We start from the raw sequence: 24664 nt of genomic DNA on the forward strand, positions 1-24664 counted from the left end.
TTGTGACATAGCTATCCTGTTCTTGGAAGCTTAGCCTCCAAAGGAGAAGGAATGGGGCAGCAGTGAGAGTCACCACACGAGTCCACTGAAGCAGTAGTGACACCGCTGGTTGTATTCCCAGTATAACCTCAAACACACAGCCCCCAAGCTTATGACAGATATTAAAATAAGCTGAAAATAAGCATCATCATATATAAACCCGTATATTACAGGTTTGCAATTTAACCCTGGGTAGGTTTTTATTATTCTTATATTATTCTGTAATTCTTCTGTTATTTTCTTTTTCCTAAGCAGCCTGTCTGCTTAGGATAAAATGCAATCCTCTGAGTTAAAAGGTTATGCAAATGCTCCCCCAGGTGGTAAAAGCATGTGTTGCAGGTACTCCAGTGTCTGTAGTCCATAGTTCCATCACGTTCTTTCAACTGTCCTTTTTCAACCTATTGTGGCAAGTTTTTATGGTCCCAATCCAAAAAGTTGGCTTCAAAGCAAAGGGGTAAAAGTCAACCAGTTTTTTTCTGGATCAGTGACATTTAGGCTGAATTCTAGAATGATTTTTTTTGGGAAAGCAAAAGAACCAAAGGCCATTGTTAGGGAGCAAGGATTGTTAGGCTGTAACAAGACATTCCTGGAAGGAGTTAAAAAAAAAACAAAAACCTGCAAGCTTTTAAAAACATGTAAATCAAATTGAGACAATATTCTACTATACAGTCCAGTAATTGTTTGACAATTAATTTTTCATGAAATTCGGCTGCAATATATACACATTTTCCTGGGAGTAAACCCCATTGAACACTATGGGACTTACTTCTGAGTAAACATACATAGGCTTGTGCTGCTGTCCAACTTTTCTGCTCAAACTGATGGGAAGGTAGTGGGGAAAAGTGTTGGAATGGTGCTATTCCTTTCCCTTGAAGACATTTCTGGAGCCACTGTATTTCGAAAGACCCATTAGAAAACTGAATTTTTAAGCTCATCCTTCATGTTCTCAGGAAAGAGCTGGGAGCTGCATTTTGCTTCTGCACAACTGGATAACAGTGTTGACCTTCTGCTGCAAAAAACCCCGCAACATTCAAATGAGAACTCCCAGTGGGGAACAGAGAGTTGTTAAGAGAATGAAAATCAAGAGAGGGATAGGATAAGAGGGTTTTTCTTCCACCTTCTCCTGAGATGCTAAGGAATGTGTTCTCATTTGCACAGCTGATTCTGCAATCATTCTCTGTTGATGGGTCACTCTAAATCCATGTTTACAGATACTTTTCCAACCAAGTGGTAGGACTGCCATCATTTTGTTCTTGCAGGACTCCTTGCATGCTGTAGTATAACTTATCTTTCCATAGAGATGCAATACAGGGGTATGTGGGAGAGTCACCTGTTGGACCAGTGCCTTCCATGCAGCAGTTCAAGGTCAGAATAGTCTCTAGTGGTTCTGAAATCAAACTCTTTTGACTGAAAGCTACCTCCAGCAGGAGAAGGGAGCAATAAGATCATAAGAACAGCCCCACTGGATCAGGCCATAGGCCAATCTAGTCCAGCTTCCTCTATCTCACAGTGGCCCACCAAATGCCCCAGGGAGCACCCCAGATAACAAGAGACCTCGTCCTGGTGCCCTCCCTTGCATTGGCATTCTGACATAGCCCATTTCTAAAATCAGGAGGTTGCACATACACATCATGGCTTGTAACCCGTAATGGATTTTGCCTCCAGAAACTTGTCCAATTCCCTTTTAAAGGTGTCCAGGCCAGATGCCATCACCACATCCTGTGGCAAGGAGTTCCACAGACCAACCACACACTGAGTAAAGAAATATTTTCTTTTGTCTGTTCTAACTCTCCCAACACTCAATTTTAGTGGATGTCCCCTGGTTCTGGTGTTATGTGAGTGGGAAAAGAGTATCTCTCTATCCACTCTGTCCATCCCCTGCATAATTTTGTATGTCTCAATCATGTCCCCTCTCAGGTTCCTCTTTTCTAGGCTGAAGAGGCCCAAATGCCATAGCCTTTCCTCATAAGGAAGGTGCCCCAGCCCAGTAATCATCTTAGTTGCTCTCTTTTGCACCTTTTCCATTTCCACTATGTCTTTTTGAGATACGGCGACCAGAACTGGACACAATACTCCAGGTGTGGCCTTACCATCGATTTGTACAATGGCATATTTATCATAATGTCATAAATATTTCATAAAACTTTGTATTTATCATAACTTCACAAATGTGTGCCAAGGCATAAATGGTGCTTGGTAGGTGTTTGGTGCAAATAACAGGATCTTGCATGTCTTCTTTTGAAGGTAAGGGAGATGAACATGTTCAAAACACCTTCCTTAACTCCCTATAAAGAAGAGGTTGATCCCAGAAATTTGGTCCTTTGTTGGAAAGAATGCCTGAAGAAGTCTGATTACTACAACAGGAGAAAAGCTGCAGAAGAATTTAACAGCCAAAACTACTGGAAAAAGAAAGGAATTGCCATTGTTCCCATGATGTATACACCTGGAGCTAATCATACATATTATAACCAGGCAAGCTTTTAACATTCTAGAGATCTTCCCTTCTAAAAATAAAGCAGAATGATCAGAGGTTCCAGTATAACTAAAGTTAATCATCTTATCTAAATCCCATTGAGAACAGTGTGAGTTCAGTTAGTTAACCAAGTAACCTGTTGGTTGCCATATGATATGTGGCATTAGGCTGTGGTTCTAACAGCATTTTATAGAAAATAAGCCACATTTATGTCAGTGGGTCTTATTTTTGTGCAAATGTGAATAGGATTCAGCTAGAAAAGACTTACAGCCCAATTTGAACCAACTTTCCAGAGCTATTGAGCTGCCTCAATGCAGCCCTGAGGTAAGGGAACAAACATTCCCTTAACTTGAGGAGGCCTCTGTGTCTGACCGCCCCATCACCCCATTGGCACAGCTGCATCAGCACTAGAAAGGTAGTTGGGATTGCACTGTTTCACTTGCCCTTCTGCCTACCTACTCACCAGTACCAACAAAATGCCATATAACCTCCACAACAAGAAATTGTGTGGCACAGGATAATCAAGTACTTAAGTTATTAGAGGTGGGGCCTCTTTATCCACAGATTCTGCATCCACAGATTTGCCCCACTGCAAATGCAGAACCCCCAGATTCCCCCCCCCCCCCACAGAACTCCCAGACTGGGAAGTTTTCTGAGCCTTGGAGAGGCCACACACCACCACGTGCAGCCTTTCTGAGGCTCAGAATGGCTCCTGGAGTAGTTTTCGGACAACTTCCAGAACGGAGCGGTTTTACATATTCCGGTTTTACTGGAAATCTTAATAAAAAACACTCCAGGCACCATTCTGAGCCTTAGAAAGGCCACACATGGATGCACAGAACAGCTCCGGGCATGACTGGGGCAAAGCCCTGATCACGTTTGGAGCAAAGGTGGGCATTTGTTATCTGCGGTTTTTGGTATCTGTGGCAGGTCCGGGAATGGTATGGTTTGGAGAAAGCAGGCACAAAGCACTTCTGTTTTGCAGGAAGTGCTTTGTTCCCACTTTTAGTGAACATTTCAAGCCTCAGGGATGTTCCCCGCACCTCCTGCAGCCTGCTGCAGCCCTGCATTCTTGAAGTAAGTGCAAAGCACCCTCCCTCACCCCCCCTTAGCGATCCTGGGGATTGCGTCACTGCCCTAGCCCCTCCCCTGCAAGAACTTACTGAGGGAGTAAAGCTCCCTCAAAGTTTGAGAACCTCTGCACTAGGGGTTCTGGAACGAAACCCCAGTGGATAATGATGGATGACCGGTACATAGGAGTGAACATAAGAACAGCCCCACTGGATCAGGCCGTGGGCCCATCTAGTACAGCTTACTGTATCTCACAGCGGCCCACCAAATGCCCCAGTGGATAAAAATCTCTAATGACAGGAAGATAAAACCACAGAAGCAGCACCACACAGATCCTATAAAAATGATTAAAGAAAGGTGTCACCAGGAGAGTCATCCCTCCTTAAAAGCCAGTCCTAACTAACTCCCCACCTGGTGATGCAGCAGTCCCAGCATGGCACCTGCTACAAGCCATGGAGGAGTTTTGACCTCCAAGGACCTCCTCCGAGTAAGCCCATGGTGCATGGTCTACTTGGACCTGTGCTAGCTCCATAGCAGGCATAAATCCAGGTGGACTCTGGTTGGAGAATCAAGGTCAGATAGGTGGTTAGGGTTTGGTGGATGCCTCTGCTGCCAAACCCACCCCCTTCCCAGTCCTGGTCTGCTCTTGTCCCTGCCCCCATTGCTGCCCTGCTTCACCCACACACTCCTACCTCATCTCACCCCGGGTCACACTTACCTTTGCCAGCAGGTGTCCTGTGGCCACAGGTGTGTGGAGCCAGCCATGAGCTCTGGTGTATTTCCCTTTGCAACAGCCAGAAAGTGCTGTATGCCACTGGAGCAACAAGTGTTGCTGGAGCACTTGTTCTGGCAGCATGCAGTGCCTATAGGATTGGGCTGCAAGCGAAATAAATGTCTTTTTAAACCTTGCCAGAAACCACATTGAGAGGGGGCAGGATTTTTATTCATGAATTAAGATTATGGTAATCATTTTCTGCTTTTCTATAGGCTTCTGCTCTGGTCAATATCTATCTAGATGGATCAGTGCTGGTATCCCATGGTGGGTGTGAACTGGGACAAGGAATATTCACTAAGACGTTACAGGTAAGACCACCGTCTAATGCCTGTATTTAGAATAAAACTAAAACATGAACACTAGTTGCCTGTATACTTTTGCATACATGTTCAAGTTTTAAATGCAAAAATAGAATAGCTAAATAAGTTCCGGTGTATTGCAGTTTTTGAGCAAATCATAAATTTTCCAGCTACAGCGACTGGTTTATATATTATGTGTCAAACTCTAATCACAAATGTTGTTTTCTGCTCAGTTTGAAACTCTGTTGCAATTTTTGGCAAAAATTGTAATATCTTTTTCTTCTAAAAATAAAGGTTGCCAGCCATGAATTAAAGATACCCATGTCTTACGTACACCCATATGAAAGAACGACACTCACAATCCCTGAAGCAATTCCCACTGGAGGATCAGTTGCCACAGAAATCAATGGGAAAGCAGTCCAGGTTAGAATGTGGTTATACTTATAAGTTTGTATAAATAAGATTTCTGAGTATTGGAATCTCCTGAAGTAGAATTTAAGAACTTTTGCTATGCATTGGTGTAGTCCCTCATTGTCCTGAAGAGCCACACAGCTCACACTGGGCTGTTCTGACTAAGGAGCACAGGGTAGAATAGAGAAGGGTACTGGCAGGAGAAGAGGAAAGACTATGAGAAGAAGGTGAAGAGGGATTGGGGGAGATGAAGGAAAGAAAGTCTGAAACAGAAGCAGGGAACAGGGAACAAAGTATGCAGAAAGTTTACTAGAAGATAAAGAGGCAGGACGAGGGGAAGACAGAAGGACAGGCAAAACTCTGCTGGACACAAACCCAGGCGATAGACTCCTCCTCAGGGGTAGAGGGGCAAAGCTTTAGGCTGCAAGCTCCAAAAATTTCCACATTTGTGACCCTAAAGGGAATGCCCTGCTTGGCCCAGCCATTCTTCCCAGGCAATGTAAAGTGGTTCCATGTGTGCAGCCACCCTTGAGGAACTAACAGGAACAAGAACTAAGAGGTTCTGGGACAAGACTTTTGGCCTGGTGTATGGCGCAAACAATAATAAAATGTTGCAGACAGCATGTCTAGGTACAGTGTCTTGGGGATGGAACCCAGTCTGCTTATTCTGCCCCCTTGATGTTAAGCCTGCTCTGTGGAAGTGGTCAAGGGGGCAGGGGCTCTGACAACAATGTCAGTACTTTCTGAACATATACAGACCCTAGTCCAAAGGTCATTAGCTGCCTCACGGTGATACTGATGGTGGAATTTAATTTGTCCTGTTGACTTCCGTGATATTACCAAAGAGCTGGTTTTAGGGGAATTAAATACTCAACTCTATTGGAACAGAGATCAAAGACTGGATAAAAAACCAGGGTATTGCAGAGATCCCCTTCCATTAAGAAATAAATTGAGAGAGATGACTTTCACAGTTTTATTATTTAAAAAATGGAAGATATAAATATTGCATCATAAAGATACATTTGTTCGCCCTAATATTATGCTTGTTGTTGCTTGTCATGTAGAGTGTATTTGGTTCATCCAAAGAAATCAGGGCAAAGGACCACTTTAAAGGAAAGAATTTTTAGGTGCCCCTTCTTTTCTATCCCAGCTGCCAGCCACTAGGGTCAGGGAGAGAGAAAGGAAAAGGGGGGTGGCAAAGAGGCAAAGTAAAAGCACAATTTAGCTACCTGAGTTCCTGAAGGGGAATTTGGAGTTGCCTCACAGGGATCCAGAGGGTCTGAGCTGCATGGAATGACTGGCCAGTTGCAGCACACACACAAGGGATGGTTGCACGCAGGAAGAGTAACCGTTTGCTGCTCAAGATCCTGCTGTATTTAAGAAGTTTTGAGTTGCTGCTAAGTGCAGCTCTGGGAATAAGCTAATTAACTATACCCATTTCCCAAACTTTTTAGCACCAGGACTCACTTTTTAAAATGGTTGGTCTGTGGAACTCCTTGCCACAGGATGTGGTGCTGGCGTCTAGCCTAGACACCTTTAAAAGGGGATTGGACAAGTTTCTGTAGGAAAAATCCATTACGGGGTACAAGCCATGATGTGTATGTGCAACCTCCTGATTTTAGAAATGGGTTATGTCAGAATGCCAGATGCAAGGGAGGGCACCAGGATGAGGTCTCTTGTTATCTGGTGTGCTCCCTGGGGCATTTGGTGGGCCGCTGTGAGATAGAAGAAGCTGGACTAGATGGGCCTATGGCCTGATCCAGTGGGGCTGTTCTTATGTTCTTATGACACTCTATTGGAACCCACCTAGCTTTATATGGCCTATATATATGTATATCCAGTTTCACCTTATCTGCTGCTTGAGCCTTGAGGATAAATTTTTATCCTTTTTACTATGGTGGGGGGGACCGCCTTCTGTAGCATTTGAGGAGCTTCACATTCATCAGATCAGTACCATTCTGGTGGCCTTGTGTTCCCTTTTGTCTGGCGTTTGAAAAGAGCTGAGGAATGTTTGCCTCCTCATGAGTAAACATACACATGTGGCTCAGTTTCGCTTTCCACAGGGCTCAATACATTTTCCTTGTCAGCTTGGAGGGAGACTTCCTTCTTGAATTTTTTTAAAGGTCTGTCATAGGATCAGGACCTATCTGGTGGCGTTGCGTTCCTCTCAGCCTGCCCTTCAAAATGGACTCAGGCACAGTCACCTGCTCATGAGTAAACATACACATGCAGCTCAGTTTCACTTCCATAGGGCTCACACTGAACTATACTATCAGGAAGGAAGAATGGGGCCCTGAGTACCCTGTTTTAGTGTGCAAATGTGTGACTCAGTAACTGAATGGGTTTGGGCTGAGGGCTTATGTGCCTGTTCCTAGCCCACAAATAAAAGAGGATGTGGGAAGGACAGGGGATGTTGCCCAAGGCAACATCTGGGAGTAGCTAAATGCCAACCTATATGGATGGCAGCCTGGCATAGTGAACTGTTTCACCCAGAACACATACAGACAAAATGGACACTGCCTTTCAGAGCTATAGGCTAAATTCTGGAATCTTGGGAGCTAGAAAGAACTAAAATACTGGGAGTAGCTAAATGCAAATTCTCCTATACCAGAGGGATGTATGGGGATAGGATGGCATCACAGCAAAAGCAGATAGGAGCAGGAGATTACCTTGTGACATTTTGGGTGCAATCGAAACTGCGCCCTATGCTGGCCTAAGTCCCTTGAGCTGGCCTGGGAGGGTCGCAAATGTGCCGTAAAGCACATTTGTGCCTCCTTGGAAGGAAGCCAGGCTAGCACTCTGAGAAGTGCCAGTCTGCGGGGGCTGATGGAAGCCTCCGCGCCAGCTTCCCCCCAGCTCCTTGCGTCAGCTCGGATGAGCACCCTTAAACAGATAAAATGCTGATACACAGAGAAGCAGGATGTCACCTCCCATTATGGCTGAAAAGAGTGACCTGCTTGTGTCTGCCTGAATTTAGCTTCTCCTCCTGCAGCTACAGCGGGGCAGAGTCTCCGTCCATTATGGTGCCAGTTCTCAACATCAGCAAGTTACCTCCACTGCAGAAAGTAACTCAGCAGTGTATTGGGTGTCCCTCCTCAACCTGCAGATTTAACAGGCTTTTGATTTCACTCCATCCCCCCCCAAAGGAGTCACAAGGTGGGTGCCCCAACCCCATTTCCCAACACCATCTAAATATGGAAATTATATTATGTGTTTAAAATTTGTGTGGTGTGTGTTTGAAGAATACATGCATACTCTTTGAAGCTTTGTGTTCTCTGAGCTAAAAGAAGAGTCTGCATAAAGAGTCCTTGAATTGAACCCCTGCGGATAACAGGAGCCCACCTGTACTTGAGTCTTTAACTGGAGGCATCATAGAGACAAAACTGCATTGTCTTTCTATTATGCCTGCTTCAGGAAAAAAGTAAGACCGAGATAACCATCCTTGGTTTTCCTCACCAGCCATATGGCACTTGGAGGTACACTGCCTCTAAATCTAGAGGATCTGTTTCTAGCTGGTGGAGGTAATCTAGGGCTATCCCCTTATGTCTCCAATCCTTATTAATAATCTATATATAATGACCGTACAGTGGGCCCCTGCAATGAACATTCCTTAGAAATTCCCCAGATTAATTGAAGAAGTCAAAGTTGATTTTGTTGTTGTTTTATCCTAGTAAGTTGGTACATGGCTATGGAAGGCATTATGAAATGCTCCTGCACTTCACCGTTTACCACTATACCACTACTTCGCCATGATGTCCATGTCCCTTCTGTCATCTGGCTTGCAATCTTAATGTCAAACCCTACTGCTAGCAGACATTTCTTGCAGGGCTTTTGTGCCTTTCACAGTTGTATGTTAGGCAGAAATTCAGTTAGTGGAGTTTTTCTCTATCCAAGTATCATAAATATCACCGGAAATATCTCTCCAGGCTTCTTCTATTTGCTTCTTTTTTATGTCACCTTTAAGTAGAAAGCAGCTACAAAAGATCAATCTCTTTTGGACCAGTCATTAGTTATGCAGCCTAGTTCTTTTTCTCATAAACATAACCCAAACCTCTTTCATAATATATGGGCATTGGGCAGGGTCTATTATAGTAAATCTTTTTGTCACTTGTGATAGTACAGCACTTTTGGCATTATTACAGCTGGGGAAAATGTTACCTGTTTAATTTGTGCCTGTTGTGCAGCTGTTAAAGGCACAGGTGTTACCAAAAGGGCTGTTTTGTTTAGGGGAATTATTACACTGCCCTTTTTGGAACATTAGGATCATAGGCTGGATGACAAAACAGCGTAATGCAGAGAAATTCCCTTTTGCTTCAAGAGGAGACTGAGAGAAAGATAACTTTCAATAAAAGATTATAGTTTTATTACAAAAGCACAAAGGTAAACATAATGCACATGGAGAAATGGTAAGTGTATGTTTCTTGGTCCTAATACTTGAATTCAATGTACCTAGCTTTCATGGTGGTTGCGTGTGAAGTGTATTTGGTGCATCCGAGAAAATCAGAAAAAGGAAGGGTTGTAGGGAAGGATTTTAGGGGTCTCTGTTATGCCAATCCCAGATGATAACTAAAGATGGGGAGAGAAGGGGAGGAAAAGGGGGTGAAGAAGGGAAAACGTTCCAGGCACAAGATAGTTACCTGCTTGTAGAGCCAGTTGGAGGGGGGGGGGCCTGTGGAGAGGACCCTCTGACACAACACAAATGTGTTGGGCCTTGGAGAGTGAGAGAGCATGTGAGAGGAAGCCCTCTCTTACAAGAGGTTGGGAGACAGTGCTGAGCTGGATGGTAGCTTGATTGCTAACACAAGGCTGGGTGCTTGGAGTATGTATACATTTGAATGGGGATCAGTTATCAGCAAAATTCAATGAGGTCAATGGCTGGCTTCCTAGAAGGGGGAACTTAACAAATACTGAGTGGAAACAATACAATGACTCAGCAACACAAGAAGGCAGTTCAAGTTTGCATACAGTAATGTAGGAGATGCTTAAAGAGTGATTGGATTAAAACACAAGACTTCCTCCCTTAATGTGTGACGGGGGGGGGGGGGCGGGTTGTGTAACCATGAGCTTCTGTGTAGGTACAGTACAATGAATCAGTAACACCAAAATTATTTGCATACAGTAATGTAGGAGACACTTAAACCGTGATTGGATTAAGACACAAGACTTCCTCGCATAATGTGTGACTATGGGGTGGTGGTGGTTGTAACCATGAGCTTGTGGCTTGACCAGAGTCCTGGAAATGTGGCCTGTATGCTGGGAGAACAGTTTAGCTTGCATGTTTAGCTTATAACCAGATATATAGAAAATCGCAGCTAAAAGGCAAAAGGGGATTTTCACGTAACACAGGAATCTTGTTAGGTAAAAGAGGCAGTCTTATAGTATCCTAATTTTTATGCTTGCAAAAATAATTAAAAGAATATTAGAAGATAAAAATTTGATGTTGTTGTTGCTGAATTTGTCCTCTTTGCCACCTGTTTCCCCAGAATGCTTGTCAAATTCTCCGGAAGCGCCTAGAGCCAATAATAAAAAAAAACCCAGAAGGCAAATGGGAAGACTGGGTAAGCACCATTTTGTACTTTTAAAACTGAATGAAGTACCTGCTCATATCACATGTTCAGGAGGACAATCACTGTTCCAGTTGCTGCTAGTCTAGACCAAGGGTGTCAAAACATAAGGCCCATGAACCAGATGCGGCCTCTGGAAACAATTTATCTGCTCTCTCTCCCCCGCCCCCATCATTAGGCGCTCCCATGGTAATAACACAGGCCTACAAAATTGAGGGTCAGAAATGTTTTTCCCAAACATTATGGTGGTTTGATATGAATTTGGGGTGCCAATTCCAAAAATGGCATCCGTTTTGCCCTATCACATCTAGTTTTGGAGACACGGCATAGCCTCATTAGTGAATGGCTCAAGCAGCTTCCTCATGATAGGGCAAAACAGATGCCATTTTTGGAATCGGCACCCCAAATATACCCAGGAATTGGTGTAATGTTTAAGGAAGCAAAATGTGTGTTGGCCTGTGTAATTGGACTCTGTCATTTACCATGCACTCCCCAAATAAATACAGCCGACAACCGGTATGGAATTAAAATGGGCCACTTTTATTAAAATACCAAACATTGTAACAGGGCAACAAAAGGGGTTAAACAAACCCATCCCAAGTGCGGGGTTCTAGGCGGGGGAACACTTGCGTGGCCAGTAACCTGATCATCACAAACACATCACCCCATCCGAAACAGGACTGGGTGCAAACACGATCCAGGCCAGAGCCTGGTCAACAGGGATCCTTATAGACCAAAGACGGCACCTACACATCGCAACAATGTGGCGCAGAACCTTGGGGTAAATGCAACTGCAGAATAACTACCCCCCAGGCTCCCCAGAGTGTCGCAGCCTATACTAACAGGCCTAGTGTTAATGAATGTAGTATTTAAATGCACCAGAGCACCATCTGCAGATGCACTTGATGTCCTGGGGCGAAAAACCAATGCGAGCCGCTGCTGATGCTGCCCCAATTCTAAACAAATGAAGCCCATATAGTTCTGTCCCCAAACCCAAGTGAGCCAATGCCCTTTTAAGAATGGCCCGAAACTGATAAATTGTGAGGGGGGAACGATCCAAATGTTGAAATAGCGGGCCCGCTCCTGAAGGAGCCAACAAGGAATACTGTTCCGTGGCAGATACAGGGCAAAGGTACCACATAGGAGCCCGTTTAAGCTGAATTCACTGCCCATGCCCCGTCTGGTCAGTCTTGGACACCCTCAAATGAAGGGACAAAATCCCCCCCCACACTCTCAAGGAATAGAGGCAGAGCACCCATTAGGTGGGTTAATAATTGCAAAGACACTAGCCTTGGCAAAGGCCTTCACATTGGTGCCTATCTGCACAGGGCTACTGCACCTGGTAAATGTGCAGCAGCACTGCCATACCTGTTAAGCAGGTTACTAAGGGCATCTCCCCACTTATGAGGAGTAGGGACAGCACACCCGTTAGGCATGGTTGGTAACAGAACAAAAGCCCACACTCTCAAGGAATAGAGGCAGGGCATCCATTAGGTGGGTTAATAATTGCAAAGACACTAGCCTTGGCAAAGGCCTTCACATTGGTGCCTATCTGCACAGGGCTACTGCACCTGGTAAATGTGCAGCAGCACTGCCATACCTGTTAAGCAGGTTACTAAGGGCATCTCCCCACTTATGAGGAGTAAGGACAGCACACCCGTTAGGCATGGTTGGTAACAGAAAAAAAGCCCACACTCTCAAGGAATAGAGGCAGGGCATCCATTAGGTGGGTTAATAATTGCAAAGACACTAGCCTTGGCAAAGGCCATTACATCTGTGCCTATCTGCACAGGGCTACAGCATCTGGTAAATGTGCAACTGCACTGCCATGCCTGTTAAGCAGGTTACTAAAAGACCTCACCCCAGCCTCAAAGAGTAAGGGGAGCAAGCCCCTTAATCAGATTATTGACAGGACCTCCTGCCCACTCTCAAAGAGTAGAGGCAGCTCACCCACTAAGTGGGTTAATAACTGCACAGACTCTAGCCTCAACCAAAGCCCATGCATCCCTGCCTATCTGCACAGGGCTACCATACCTGGCATTAAACATGTAGCAACACCTCGCTGGGGGAGATGCCTCCCTCTAAAGGGTGCTAAGACACTGTGTAAGCAGTGGAGCCATGAAAGCCAAGGGACAAACTAACCAAACTTCATGGTAATCCCTTGTACATGATACTGGGCAATAAGCCCGTGGCGATCAACCACCATAGGGGCAGCTTTAATAAATTCCCCTTGGCACATTAATTTGAAAAACCCCTGGTGAAGTCCTGGCATCCTGATGCTCCCTACTGGCAGGAACTGATGGCCTGTGTCAGAGACCAGTGACAGTGGGTAGAAGTCCAAGTGCCAATGTGCAGCTATTAGACAAAAGGCTGACCTGGCATGGACTAGGCCACTATACTGATAGGGAATACCACCCTCAACTGTCACCTGGGCCTCCTTTGGTCAGTCTGACATCTGGAGGTGTCAGGGTAGAATATTAGAGCCCACGTGGAATTAATATAGCGCAGTGGCACCCCCAACTTTAGCATCAAGACTCACTAAAATTAAGGCTATGCCAACCACTCAAGCCTCCGTGGTTATAATGGTTATTTGCTCCTCCCCAAATAGTGGTTTGTTTCAATTTTAATGCATATAGCCTAGCCACTTGACAGTTTTATGACCCATCAAAATTGGGTTGGGACCTATTGCGGGTCATGAAGTCAGTTTGTGAACCATAGTTAAAGAATATTAGTGACTAACCTGAAATAGACCTTATAGAGCATTAATGCCCAGCCTGCAACCATTGTTGCAACGCAAGTCAGGCAGGCGCTGATCCATAGGAGCATCTTTCCTCAATCCTTCAAACAACTTGCAAATCCAAACATCCACGGTGCAGCCTCTCCACCCTAAAGTTGCAAGCAGAAGGATGTGGCAGCCAGGTGGGCGCTATTTGACCTAACCGCCAGCCCCCCTTTTACCTCGCTCAAGTAGGAATGACAATGGTCTGAGGGGGTTAAAGCCCCCTTTTCCGGGAGGGAAGTGGACTTTCAAAATGTGCTGAAGTCACAGATTCCTTCAGGTAGCTGACTCAGGTGAATGCAACTTGAAATGCCCAGGTAGCATCTAGATTCTGTTCAGGCCATGATCCGAGAGCCATAAAGGCATGCACTCAGACCTCTTGTGGGCTTCTGTAGCTACCAACTAAAAATGCTCCTCCTGAAGGTGTTGGCATTGCTGTTGTGTATTCCCAGAACAAGCCAGGTTGAAACATTTAAGACTATAGCCAGGTACCAGGAGTAACAAAGCTTGGACCAGATTCCCAACCTGGGGCGACCCAGAAGTCTGGTGATTAATAACATGAACCATCGCCTAGTTGCTGCACTAGCAGTGGGCTGAATTTGGCGAGTTCATCAACGTGAGGGCAATCACCATAGGAAAAAACTCCCAGAAGGTCATGTTTGTGATACCCTCTTTTTCGTGGTTGGGTGACCAGGGAGCTGCACAACCAGCCCTATATACACTAAAAACAGACACCACCTGCAATACTAGAATGCCCGCTAGATAACTAGATAGCTAGATACTAGATAGCTCCGCTATCCCCGAGACAGACGCTCTCCTAAAATGTTATGCCATTGAGATTTGAGCAAGTCAAAACACCTGTGTCTGTCCTCCCACATCACAACTGTCACCCTATGGGAGGGGCAATGCAGGAGCCTTGTCAAGCTGCAGATTGGTAAATTATGGGAAAACAAGGTTCCCGGTATTTCTTGAGGGAGGAAATTACTCTTGAGCGCTCATTAACCCTTCTGAGCCAAATCTGTGGGGGGAGGAGGGGGGGTTATAGGTGATGCCTGGACACAGGCTACCTGCAGCCTAACTCCCTCCCTGTGATTTCTCCTGCTGTTAGGCTTCAAAAACGAGTAAGAGATGCTCTCAAAGCCCTGAGGCTGCAAATATCCCCACCCTTTACTGGGAGCAAGCCTCATCAACCAAAACAGAGCTTACTTCTGAGTAAGCTACTTCTGAGCCTCATCCACCAAAACAGAGCATACTTCTGAGTATACCTGCAAGGATTTGGCTCTAAGTTCCTCCTCAGCTGAGGAAATGGGGGATGAAGGGGAAGGTAAAAGGGGGGGTGGCCACACCACTCCCACCTGCCCTCCTTCCATTGTGCTACAGTCCCTCAAAAAGATGTGCTACTGCAGAGCCTGCCTCCCCCATACCAGTGTTCTAGTTTTAACAGCTAGGATACAGAGTCCTGATGGGCTGCCAGGCCAAAGGCCACGGCTGTGCTCAGGTCCTTAATGCTTCTGCCAGGCTGTGGTGCTGTCAATGTAAGCAGCAGGTTATTTGCTGGTCGGAGGCAGGAGCTTGCACCCAGGCTCCAGCACAAATGCAAGGTGGGCTGGATCCCGCAAGCCTGCACCTGACAAAATGCCGCAGGCTGGGCGCTGCTCAATGAGCAACTTCACGGTCTTCTCACCCATAGCCTAACCTGGGAATGAAAACATGTAATGAGGGGCCCCCACCCCCAGAGCTCTTGCTTTAACAGGTAGGATACAACTGCCCCTTAAGGTGCAGGGTGGCCTCTGGCAGCTTGGATCTCTTCTCAGCCGGCCACTCTCCAGCGCTTAGGCACAAGCAGGGCAGCCTGCATCTCTGGAGAGATGGGAGGGTGGCAGAGGAGTCAGCTCCTAAGCCCCCAGCTGGTGCACTCATCCACCCAAAGGGGGGAACCCAAAGGGGGGGAGTGGTTTCCCGATGCACCCCTGCCTGGCACTGTGCCTGGAGAATGGGGGAGGGGGTGGCTGTCCAATCCTGCCCCCACTCCAAGGCACAACCCCCCTGAGCCTCAGAGGGGGGGAAATGGCACTGGGCGCTAGTGCCATGAGGTGCCACAAGGCCAAAATGGCCGCACGCTCATAAGCGCTCTCCCCGCTCAGCCGCCCGCCACGGCGACAGGAGGCTGAGGGGAAAGGGGCCCGCTCCACAAGCGGCTGCTGGACCCCATCAGAGACAGAGAGAGCGAGCGCCTTGCACTCCATCGCCAAGCAGCCTCCTGCTCCCCGCTCCCGGCAAGCGTCTGACTTGGTCGCTTGTCAGGAGCAGACTGAGCAGGCCCTTGCCCACGTGCACCTGGGCTGCTCTCCCATACCACCCCCTTCAACCAGCCAGCCAATCAGCTGGCAGCAAACACCTGCTGCCCGTTGATAGGGGGGAAAGCCTGGCAATCACTGCCAGCGCTCCAGGGAGGCGCGCTAACAGCCCTTCTTGAAATTATGAACAGGATTTGTACATTTTGTCTTCTCTCATTTGCAGCTAATGAGTTTCTGTGCAAGAACCAAGCACTTATTTCTAGCCATCATCTGCTTAATGATGTCACTTCCTGGTTAATGATGTCGCCTCCGGCCCCCAGCAGATGCCATTAATTATATTCAGCCCACTATATGAAATGAGTTTGACACCCCTGGTCTAGACAGACCATCAGGATGGTCACAGTAGGCCAAAGCAGTGTTACATCCAAACCTACACAACAGGAAGTACAACTTCTAAATAGCACTTCCTATTGCTGTTTGTGTCTGGGTAGTGCCCATGGGCCTACATAATATTAGCAATGAGTCTGCTGAGAAGCTGCATTCACCATATTTTGGGCACATATGCTATTTTCTTCCTGGGACCAGACTCTGGGGAAACACACTTTTGTTTGCAGAAGGTGCAAGTTTCATACAGTGCTGATTGGCCTACCCTTGTGTTAGTCACATAGCAACACATCATGCTATTTGAAGCAGCTTTAAAATGTTTAAAAACCATTCGAAATTAAAGCACTGAACAAACACTGAACCTGATTAACTTGCAAGGGGACCACATGCATTGTGGGACCAAAGCAGACTGTTCCCACTGTGGCCATGTGGCTGTTTACAGGGGAAAGACCTGCTTGCCTTTTCCTGAGAAGCTTCTCATATCAAGGGCATAGGAAGCCACTGTGTAGTCTGTGCCTCTGGAAAAAAACATCTCTGTTAGATTTGTATCTCTCTGTTAGAAATGTCATTTAATCATGTGCCTCTTGTAGATTAAAAAGGCTTTTGAGGAAAGCATCAGTCTCTCAGCTACTGGTTTCTTCAAGTAAGTAGTTTATTATCATTTCCTAATTGTTGTCTTTGGGTATCACAAGCACAGCGATATATAGTCAGTACCAAACCCAGATCCTGCAGTTAATGCCAAATGCATATATTTTGGAACCAGGAGTGATGTTGCTTTACTCAGAGCCCAAGAGGTGTGCAATCAGAAGAGAAGTTATCAGAGATTGTCTCCTGATGTCCTGTTCATAGTTAGCAAATGGACACATCTGGGGCTCAAACGTGCAGTAGGTCAGCTGGGCCAGATCTTGTAGAGTGCAAGTGGTAAAAAAATTGAATCAAAGAGGCATCAGGAACTGGGATGTGCTGAAAAATCCACTGTCATAATTTAAAAAGTAGGCAAAGGAGATATTAACAGTTGTATCATGACTTGTGCAAGCAAAAGGATGCTTGGCACAAGGGCTTCCCCACCCCTCCTCCCCAAGGGAGGTAAAACTTTACCTAATGGTCAGGAGAACAGGTAAGATGGGACACAGGCAGGGATGTTGTGAGGAGGACGGAGCAAGGAAATCCCCTTGCACAAATTTCCTTCTACAAATGCAAGCCAAGAGACAAGTTTATGATTACATATCATTCCCAGGATGTATTTACAACATTATTATATTGATTTTTTTTTTTACATTTCTGTGTTTTCTGCCTTGACATTCAAGGAGGTTTACAATTTTAAAATACTGTATTAAATCAAGAAGAAACATTGCATAAAATTGACACAGTTGTCTTAGATCGGTGGTGCTTTCTTCAAGACCTGAAGGCATGAGCTGCCTCTGCCTGAGCTCTTTTCTTCTTTCTTTTTATCAAAACACACAGATCTTAAGTAGCCTCTGGGACAGTGGGAGAGGGAGAGTGCAATGTAATAGATTAATACACAGTATGTAGAAAGGACAACATCTGGCTCATACCAGCTGTAGTGCATATTTGGGCCAGGCACTGGGGTAAATCAGATATAACTCCAGCAACAGCCATTACTCGGTTGAATCCTTCTATGGGGCACAGCAGGAAGTCCGTGACCTGACAAGTTTCTGTTCTCTATTTCACAATCAATGCTGGAGCAGCACAGAACACTCCCATGATCTGGTATATTCACATTGTTTCTGTGTTCTGTTGAGGCTGTTATTGCAAAAGTGAATATTCAACATCTAAAAGTCTCCATTTTTCCTCACCTATCAGAGGATATGTCACCAATATGGACTGGGAGACAGGAGAAGGCCATGCTTTTGCATACCAGATTTTTAGTGCAGCTTGTTCTGAGGTTGAGATTGACTGCCTCACAGGTGATCATAAGGTAAGAAGTGTGCATTTCTATCTGGCAGTTTATAGATAGATGCAGGGCTTTTTTTCTAATGGAACGCGGGGGACGGAGTTCTGGCACCTTTTTGCAGGGGCCCCTCCCCTTTGGAGGCATTCCAGGGGGGAGCAAAACAGAGGCATTAGCTGGGTGGGTGCTGGGGGGTGCAGGGTGGGTGGGTGCCTGGCCCCTGCCTGACCACACAATGCCCCCTCCTGCCCCCATCTCCAAGCTCTCGCCTGAGCCCAGCCCCCCTCCCCCCCCGCGCTCTGCTTCCCCGCGCAGCTTCCAAGCTGGTGGAGGGTGCGGGGGACACGTGCCGACGCCGAGGAGGAGGATGGACAGCCAGCCAGCCAGCCAGGGAGACGGGCTGAGGCACCCATGGAACGCCCAGGTACTGGCTTGGCAAAGGAGGAGGGAAAGGAAGCTGGCTGGTGCAGCCCCCGTGCCAATCTGCAGCACGAGCCTAGGTGTGTCTACTCAGAAGTAAGTCTCATTGTGCTCAAGGGGTTTGCTCCTGGGAAAGGGTGCATAGCCTTGCAGCCTGAGAGCCCAAGCCTATGGATGTCTACTCAGAAGTAAGTTCCATTGTGTTCAATGGGGCTTACTCCCGGGGAAAGTGTCATAGCCTTGCAACCTGAGTAGACAGGCAGAAGAAGGGCTCTGAGGCTGCAGTCCTCTCCACACTTTCCTGGGAGAAAGCCCCACTGCCTCTAGTGGGACTGACTTCTGAGTAGACAGCCATAGGCTTGGGCTCTCAGGCTGCAGTCCTCTCCACACCTTCCTGGGAGGAAGCCCCATTGACTCTAATGGGACTGACTTCTGAGGAGACAGGCACAGGATTGGGCTCTGAGGCTGCCATCCTATCCACAGTAAGCCCCATTCACTAAAGTGGACTTCTGAGTAGACATGCATAGGATTGGGCTCTTAGGCTGCAATCCTAGGAACTTTCCTGGGAGTAAGCTCCATTGACTAGAATGAGACTTACTTCAGAGTAGACATACCTAGGATTGTGCTCTTAATCCTGGCAGAGATATATATCTGCACCCGTTTTCACATGCTAAGGGCAGGTGAAAAGGGATTCTACGTGTGTACAAGGTGCTGTCCAGCCTTGCCAGAGATCCTCCTCATCCTTCCCCCACAAGCATGCCCTCCGCCACCCAGCGTTTGCAGCTCCTCTCCAGCAATGCACAGCAGCTGCTCAGGGCAGCACATACAATTGCATGCCAAGCGCCTTCCCAAAGACACAGAGTATTCTGATACCTGAATTAAACCATATTTAATCGCTTGTTTGCAAACGTGGCTGTTTCTATGTGCACCTAAGGACACCTCTCTTGTAAGAATTCCTTTTTTGTTCTTACTCCCACAGTTGCTTAGAGTAATTTTACTACATGGAACTCATGTAAGCCATTTTTCAGAATCCATTCACTGCTTCCTCTCCTCGAAGCAGTGCCACACTACATACTACACGCTACAAGTGCACCTGTACAGTATTTTTCCCCATGTGTAGAAAAAGTAGCTAGGGGGAAGGGGATGTGGAGATTGACAGCCCAATCCTATGCATGTCTACTCAGAAGTAAGTTCATCTTTAGTGGGGAAACACATAAAAAATATTTTATTTCTCCAATAAAAATGGTTTAAAAATAAACAAACAAATAAATAAATAAAAGATTAACAAGTTGTGAGTTCCTGCACCTTTTTTCTTACAAAAAAAGCACTGGATAGATGCATGATTGAATAGCTCCCCTTCATTCTGTGTTCGGTTATGTACTATTTGTGCATCTGGGGAATTTTCCCTTACCAGACATTTTGAGGGCTGACAATATGGCTGAATTTTTTAAAGGACCAAACAGTGGACACTTGGACATGGGAAACATCAAAGGGGATCAGCTTAGAGAGTCAGATCAAAGCATGCTTCTACTTATGATACTTATAGGCATATCCTCAAGGACAGCTGATCCCAAACCTTTTTAGCACCATGATGAGCTCACCCTCTGCGGTGGGTCACAACCCAATGCTCCTTGTAGTATGGCAAAGCATTATTGGGATCTCGCAGAGGCCACTTTCGGGTTGTGTCAGGAAGTTGCTTCCAGTCGCTTCCATGGGGCATTCTGGAACCTATGATGGTCAACGGTGTGGTGGACCTGGTGTGATTTGGAAGTGGCCTCCAGAGGATCCCAATAATGTTTTACGATGCTACAGGGAGTGTTGGATCGTGACCCATTGCACATCAGGTTGCGACACACAGTTTGGGAAATGCTGCTCTAGGGGATTAGAATTAAGTACAGCCTAGAGCAGTGCTTCCCAAACTTTGTAGCATTGGGACCCACTTTTTAAAATGACCCACTTTTTAAAATGAACCACATAGCTTCACTAGAAAAAAAGTATTAAAAAAGAAATATTTTATTTATTAATAATAAGCTAATTAATTAATTAATAATTGGGGTTCTATGTTCCCAAGACTTCTAGATACCTTACATATATTATGCATGTGTAGACATTTGCTAGACTCTCCCTAGAAATGGAGTTCAAGGACTTCCCTCAAATCTTTACAGACATTCCAGGGTACCCAGAAGGCTGGAAAGCAAGAAGTGCCGTTAGAGACTTCCAAGCCAGACAAAAGACTGAAACTGGGTTCACATAAGGTCTACATCATGCCAATTACTAGAGAAAATTTGAAAATGTTACATTTCAATTTGGGGTATGAAGATTATCTCATACATCAGTTTAGCATCCCAGCTGCGAGAGCAGTCTCTTCATCTGTACTACCCGCTGCTGCAATTGTCTTCTGCAAACTGGGTGAGAGGGCTTGCAAAGTTTTTTTTATATTTCAGAAACTTTTCATGACCCACCAAAAATTGACTCGCTACCCACTGGTGGGCCCTGACCCACAGTTTGGGAAACACTGGCCTAGAGCATTCTGTTTATACCCCAACTTGTTATAACACCCTTTAACTGGAATGGTCTTAATAGTGCCCTAGATGATCCATTGGTTGCATTAGAGTATGGCTTGTTTTTGTGCAATGCTGCTTGGAAATGGATTCATCCTATGTTCTTTGACACAATAGACCCTCAAGGTTCCAAAGCTATGAAACAGAGAAGTACAGTAACTCCACATTCAGATCAAAATATCAAACATAACTTTTTCTACTGCTTGCTCCCATCATCAGGGGAACTCAGCTGATAACCATTTTCAGAGACTTACAAGGGCAAGCACAAAAGGACTTCCATCTCAGGACTCTTAAAGTGTGTGTGTGTGTGTGTGTGTGTGTGTGTGAGAAACAGAGAGAGAATCAATTTTTAGAATTTGTATGGATATTACAAACTTTATAATTACATTATGTGTTAGAGGGCCAAATGTCTTCAACCATTTCTTAGATGTTTATAAAAATACATACTGATGATATTTTGTTTTAAATAGAACATCCGAACAGACATTGTCATGGATGGTGGTTTCAGCATCAATCCAGCTATTGACATAGGGCAGGTATGTACCAGGAGTTTCAGCTTGTACATCGATACTTTTCTGAATGATCGTACCAAATGATTGCCTTACCTTGAGGAAGCTTCTGTGACCTTCCCCCCCTGCCCCGCCCCCCCCACAGGATGCAGCACACATCTTGTTGACATGGCTGCATAGGAAGGTGGGATAGGAATAGGCCCTGAGTCTTATAGTCTGTACAAAACTAGTTTTAATACTGTGCAGTGAGCGGAGAAAGTTTATGACTAGATAGACAATTTTAGATAAACAATAAATATTATAATGACAAATGAAGTAACATCTGCATGGATAATGTCTTTTTTTTCCTCTAGCCGTTGTTTTAAAAAAAATTTTTTTTAAGAATGCATGTTGTAACCAAAGGCCATTACCCTGATGTGTAACCTGTGTAGTCCTATCCCTAAGTCCATCCCATTTCCCTGTCCTGTATCTGTAATAAATAAACATTTAAAAAAGAGAAAGTTGAGTTTAAATTGTGATTACAAAAACTTAATCTCCTAATAGATGTTATATTGAGATACATTTAAAAATGCAATGTCTTTTTAATCCTCAGGTTGAAGGTGGTTTTATTCAGGGACTCGGACTTTGCACAATGGAAGAAATAAAATTCTCCCCAGAGGGACAGCAGTACACGCTGGGACCAGATACGTACAAAATTCCTGCTGTTTGTGATGTGCCAGAACAGTTTAGAACCTACTTGTTGCCCAATGCAAGAAACCCAATTGCACTCTACTCCACCAAGGTAAACCAATTGGATATGCCAGTGTTTCTCAAACTATGGGTCGGGATCCACTAGGTGGGTAGCGAACCAATCTCAGGTGGGTCCCCATTCATTTTAATATTTTATTTTTAATATATTAGACTTGATGCTTTCATGGTATGTGGCTGCATTTAGGAAAAATTTTTAACATAAACTTTTAACAGGTTACTATGTATATGCTTTTACCAATGACAGTAAATGGGACTTACTCCTGAGTAAGTGTGGGTAGGATTGCAGCCTAGGATTGTTAAGAAGTTTCCTGCTTGATGATGTCACTTCCAGTGGGTCCTGACAGATTCTCATTCTAAAAAGTGGATCCCGGTGCCTAATGTGTGAGAACCACTGAGATATGCAATTAACATCTCAAGGAATGCTCCATACTAATTAGTTGCTGTTACAAAGCTTCTCTAGATAGGGAGCAGTTGAATTCATGGATGTGGTGGTTAGTTTGTTGAAAAATCTACATGGAGCTACAGGTTGAGTATACAGGGAGATACAACCTTAAGGTGTGGGTTCCATTCCCAGTACTCATGTGGATGGCACTATAGCAAATCAATTTAAAAAACAAAGTCCCTTTGCTCAGGTGATTTAAAAACAGCCTTGCTGACCTTTGTGATGTTAAGACAGAGTCATTAAGAGGACAATGCAACAATCAGTCTCTCTCCAGGCACTTAGAAAGGATTATTTTTCTTTCAGGGAGGGGTCCCTTGGAGAGAGAATGTTTGATGGATTGTCAGCTGGCTGCCCTCTCTCTAACTATTGTAAAGGACTGTTTTCCTTTAATTTTAAAGGACCCTTCTCATCATGTTGAGATAAAAATCTCTACAACAGTAAGAAAAGCATTTTAAAGGGGTGCATTTTCCCCCTTCTCCAGGGATCAGCACATTCCTTCTCATTTGCAGGGGCCATTCCTGTTGAGTCAAATTCATGTATAAAAAAAATCAATGTATAACAAGGTTGGACCTGTACACACTCCAGCACTGGGGCAGGAGGAGAAGTGCATTACTTCCAAATAGAACTAAACAAGAGGAACAACATGACATGAAATTGTTGCTGGGACAGAAGGCTGGATTATGTAGTCACTGTAACTGTTGCAAGGTGTTGCAAGGTTCAAAAGCAAGACTCAGTAGTCAAGGGTGATCGTCTGCAAGCTTTTATTCCGTTGCCAGCAATGGGCATCTCAAGGGACTCCTGTCTAAAGCATTGAGAGCAGGTATCAATCTTAACCAGACCCTTTATAACATTTGGGGTCCTTTGTTTGAAGATTTGAACTTCTCATTGGCTGAAGTTTGACATCATAGATGGGGCTAACTCTTAATAGGCTGTAGATAGCCTTAGAGACACTTGATTGGTGAGCTTCAAGTTACAGGTTTCCAAATAAGGTAAAATTATACAATTAAACATATTGAATACAAAGTTTTCAAGAACCAGTAGAGTGTGCTATAACCTTATTTTATTCAGAACTGGTCTTTTAGGCAAGACTTCAGACCTATTTCTTGGCATACATCTCCTTTCCTGATTAGGATGGCCTTGCTTGAGCCACCTGTCTTATCTCTCCTACATTCCTTCTTCTGTTCTCAGCAAAACACTGTGGGGCTCTCTGCCAACCTCTGTTAAGCAAGGTCCTTTGAACTATCCTTTAACAGTTTTACTCTATGTACTTTGAGTACATTTAAGGGGTCTATAGTGGTATACTTTTCATATTTTTTAACATAAAACAAGCCAAAACTTTCACTGTATATAGGATTTCTCTTAAGAAATCCTTTTCTCATTTACCTTTAAACACATTACATGTTCTCCATTTCAGTTGCAACTCAAACAGAGGCTTTCTCAAGAATGTGTTTATCTTATTAAATGTATTCTTTTCTAAACTTGTCTCTGCAGGTGTCTGTGTCCCGCTAGCTAAAACCCTATTTCAGCCTGCCAACTGAGAAGCTTTCCCTGTAATACTAAGGCTTCTTCTGAGCTGTCTGTGACAGATCAGGAGAGAGATCTTGGGGTGGTGGTGGACAGGTCGATGAAAGTGTCGACCCAATGTGCGGCGGCAGTGAAGAAGGCCAATTCTATGCTTGGGATCATTAGGAAGGGTATTGAGAACAAAACTGCTAATATTATAATGCCGTTGTACAAATCTATAGTAAGGCCACACCTGGAGTATTGTGTCCAGTTCTGGTTGCAGCATCTCAAAAAAGACATAGTGGAAATGGAAAAGGTGCAAAAGAGAGTGACTAAGATGATTATGGGGCTGGGGCACCTTCCTTACGAGGAAAGGCTACGGCGTTTGGGCCTCTTCAGCCTAGAAAAAAGATGCCTGAGGGGGGACATGATTGAGACATACAAAATTATGCAGGGGTTGGACAGAGTGGATAGG

At 45.1% G+C, this 24664-nt stretch overlaps 1 protein-coding gene across 1 annotated transcript in view; it reads left to right on the forward strand.

The window, feature by feature from the left end:
* The window catches only part of LOC136659095 (aldehyde oxidase 3-like), an 80740-nt gene that overhangs the window by 50722 nt on the left and 5354 nt on the right, over positions 1-24664 (forward strand). The window contains exons 26-33 of the mRNA XM_066636154.1: positions 2284-2511; positions 4571-4666; positions 4952-5080; positions 10552-10626; positions 16683-16735; positions 17917-18031; positions 21456-21521; positions 22087-22275. Of these exons, the coding sequence (XP_066492251.1) occupies positions 2284-2511; positions 4571-4666; positions 4952-5080; positions 10552-10626; positions 16683-16735; positions 17917-18031; positions 21456-21521; positions 22087-22275 (951 nt within the window). The remainder of the gene's footprint in view (positions 1-2283; positions 2512-4570; positions 4667-4951; positions 5081-10551; positions 10627-16682; positions 16736-17916; positions 18032-21455; positions 21522-22086; positions 22276-24664) is intronic.

The sequence above is a fragment of the Tiliqua scincoides genome, chromosome 1, assembly GCF_035046505.1.
Source record: "Tiliqua scincoides isolate rTilSci1 chromosome 1, rTilSci1.hap2, whole genome shotgun sequence".
Lineage (NCBI taxonomy): Eukaryota > Metazoa > Chordata > Lepidosauria > Squamata > Scincidae > Tiliqua > Tiliqua scincoides.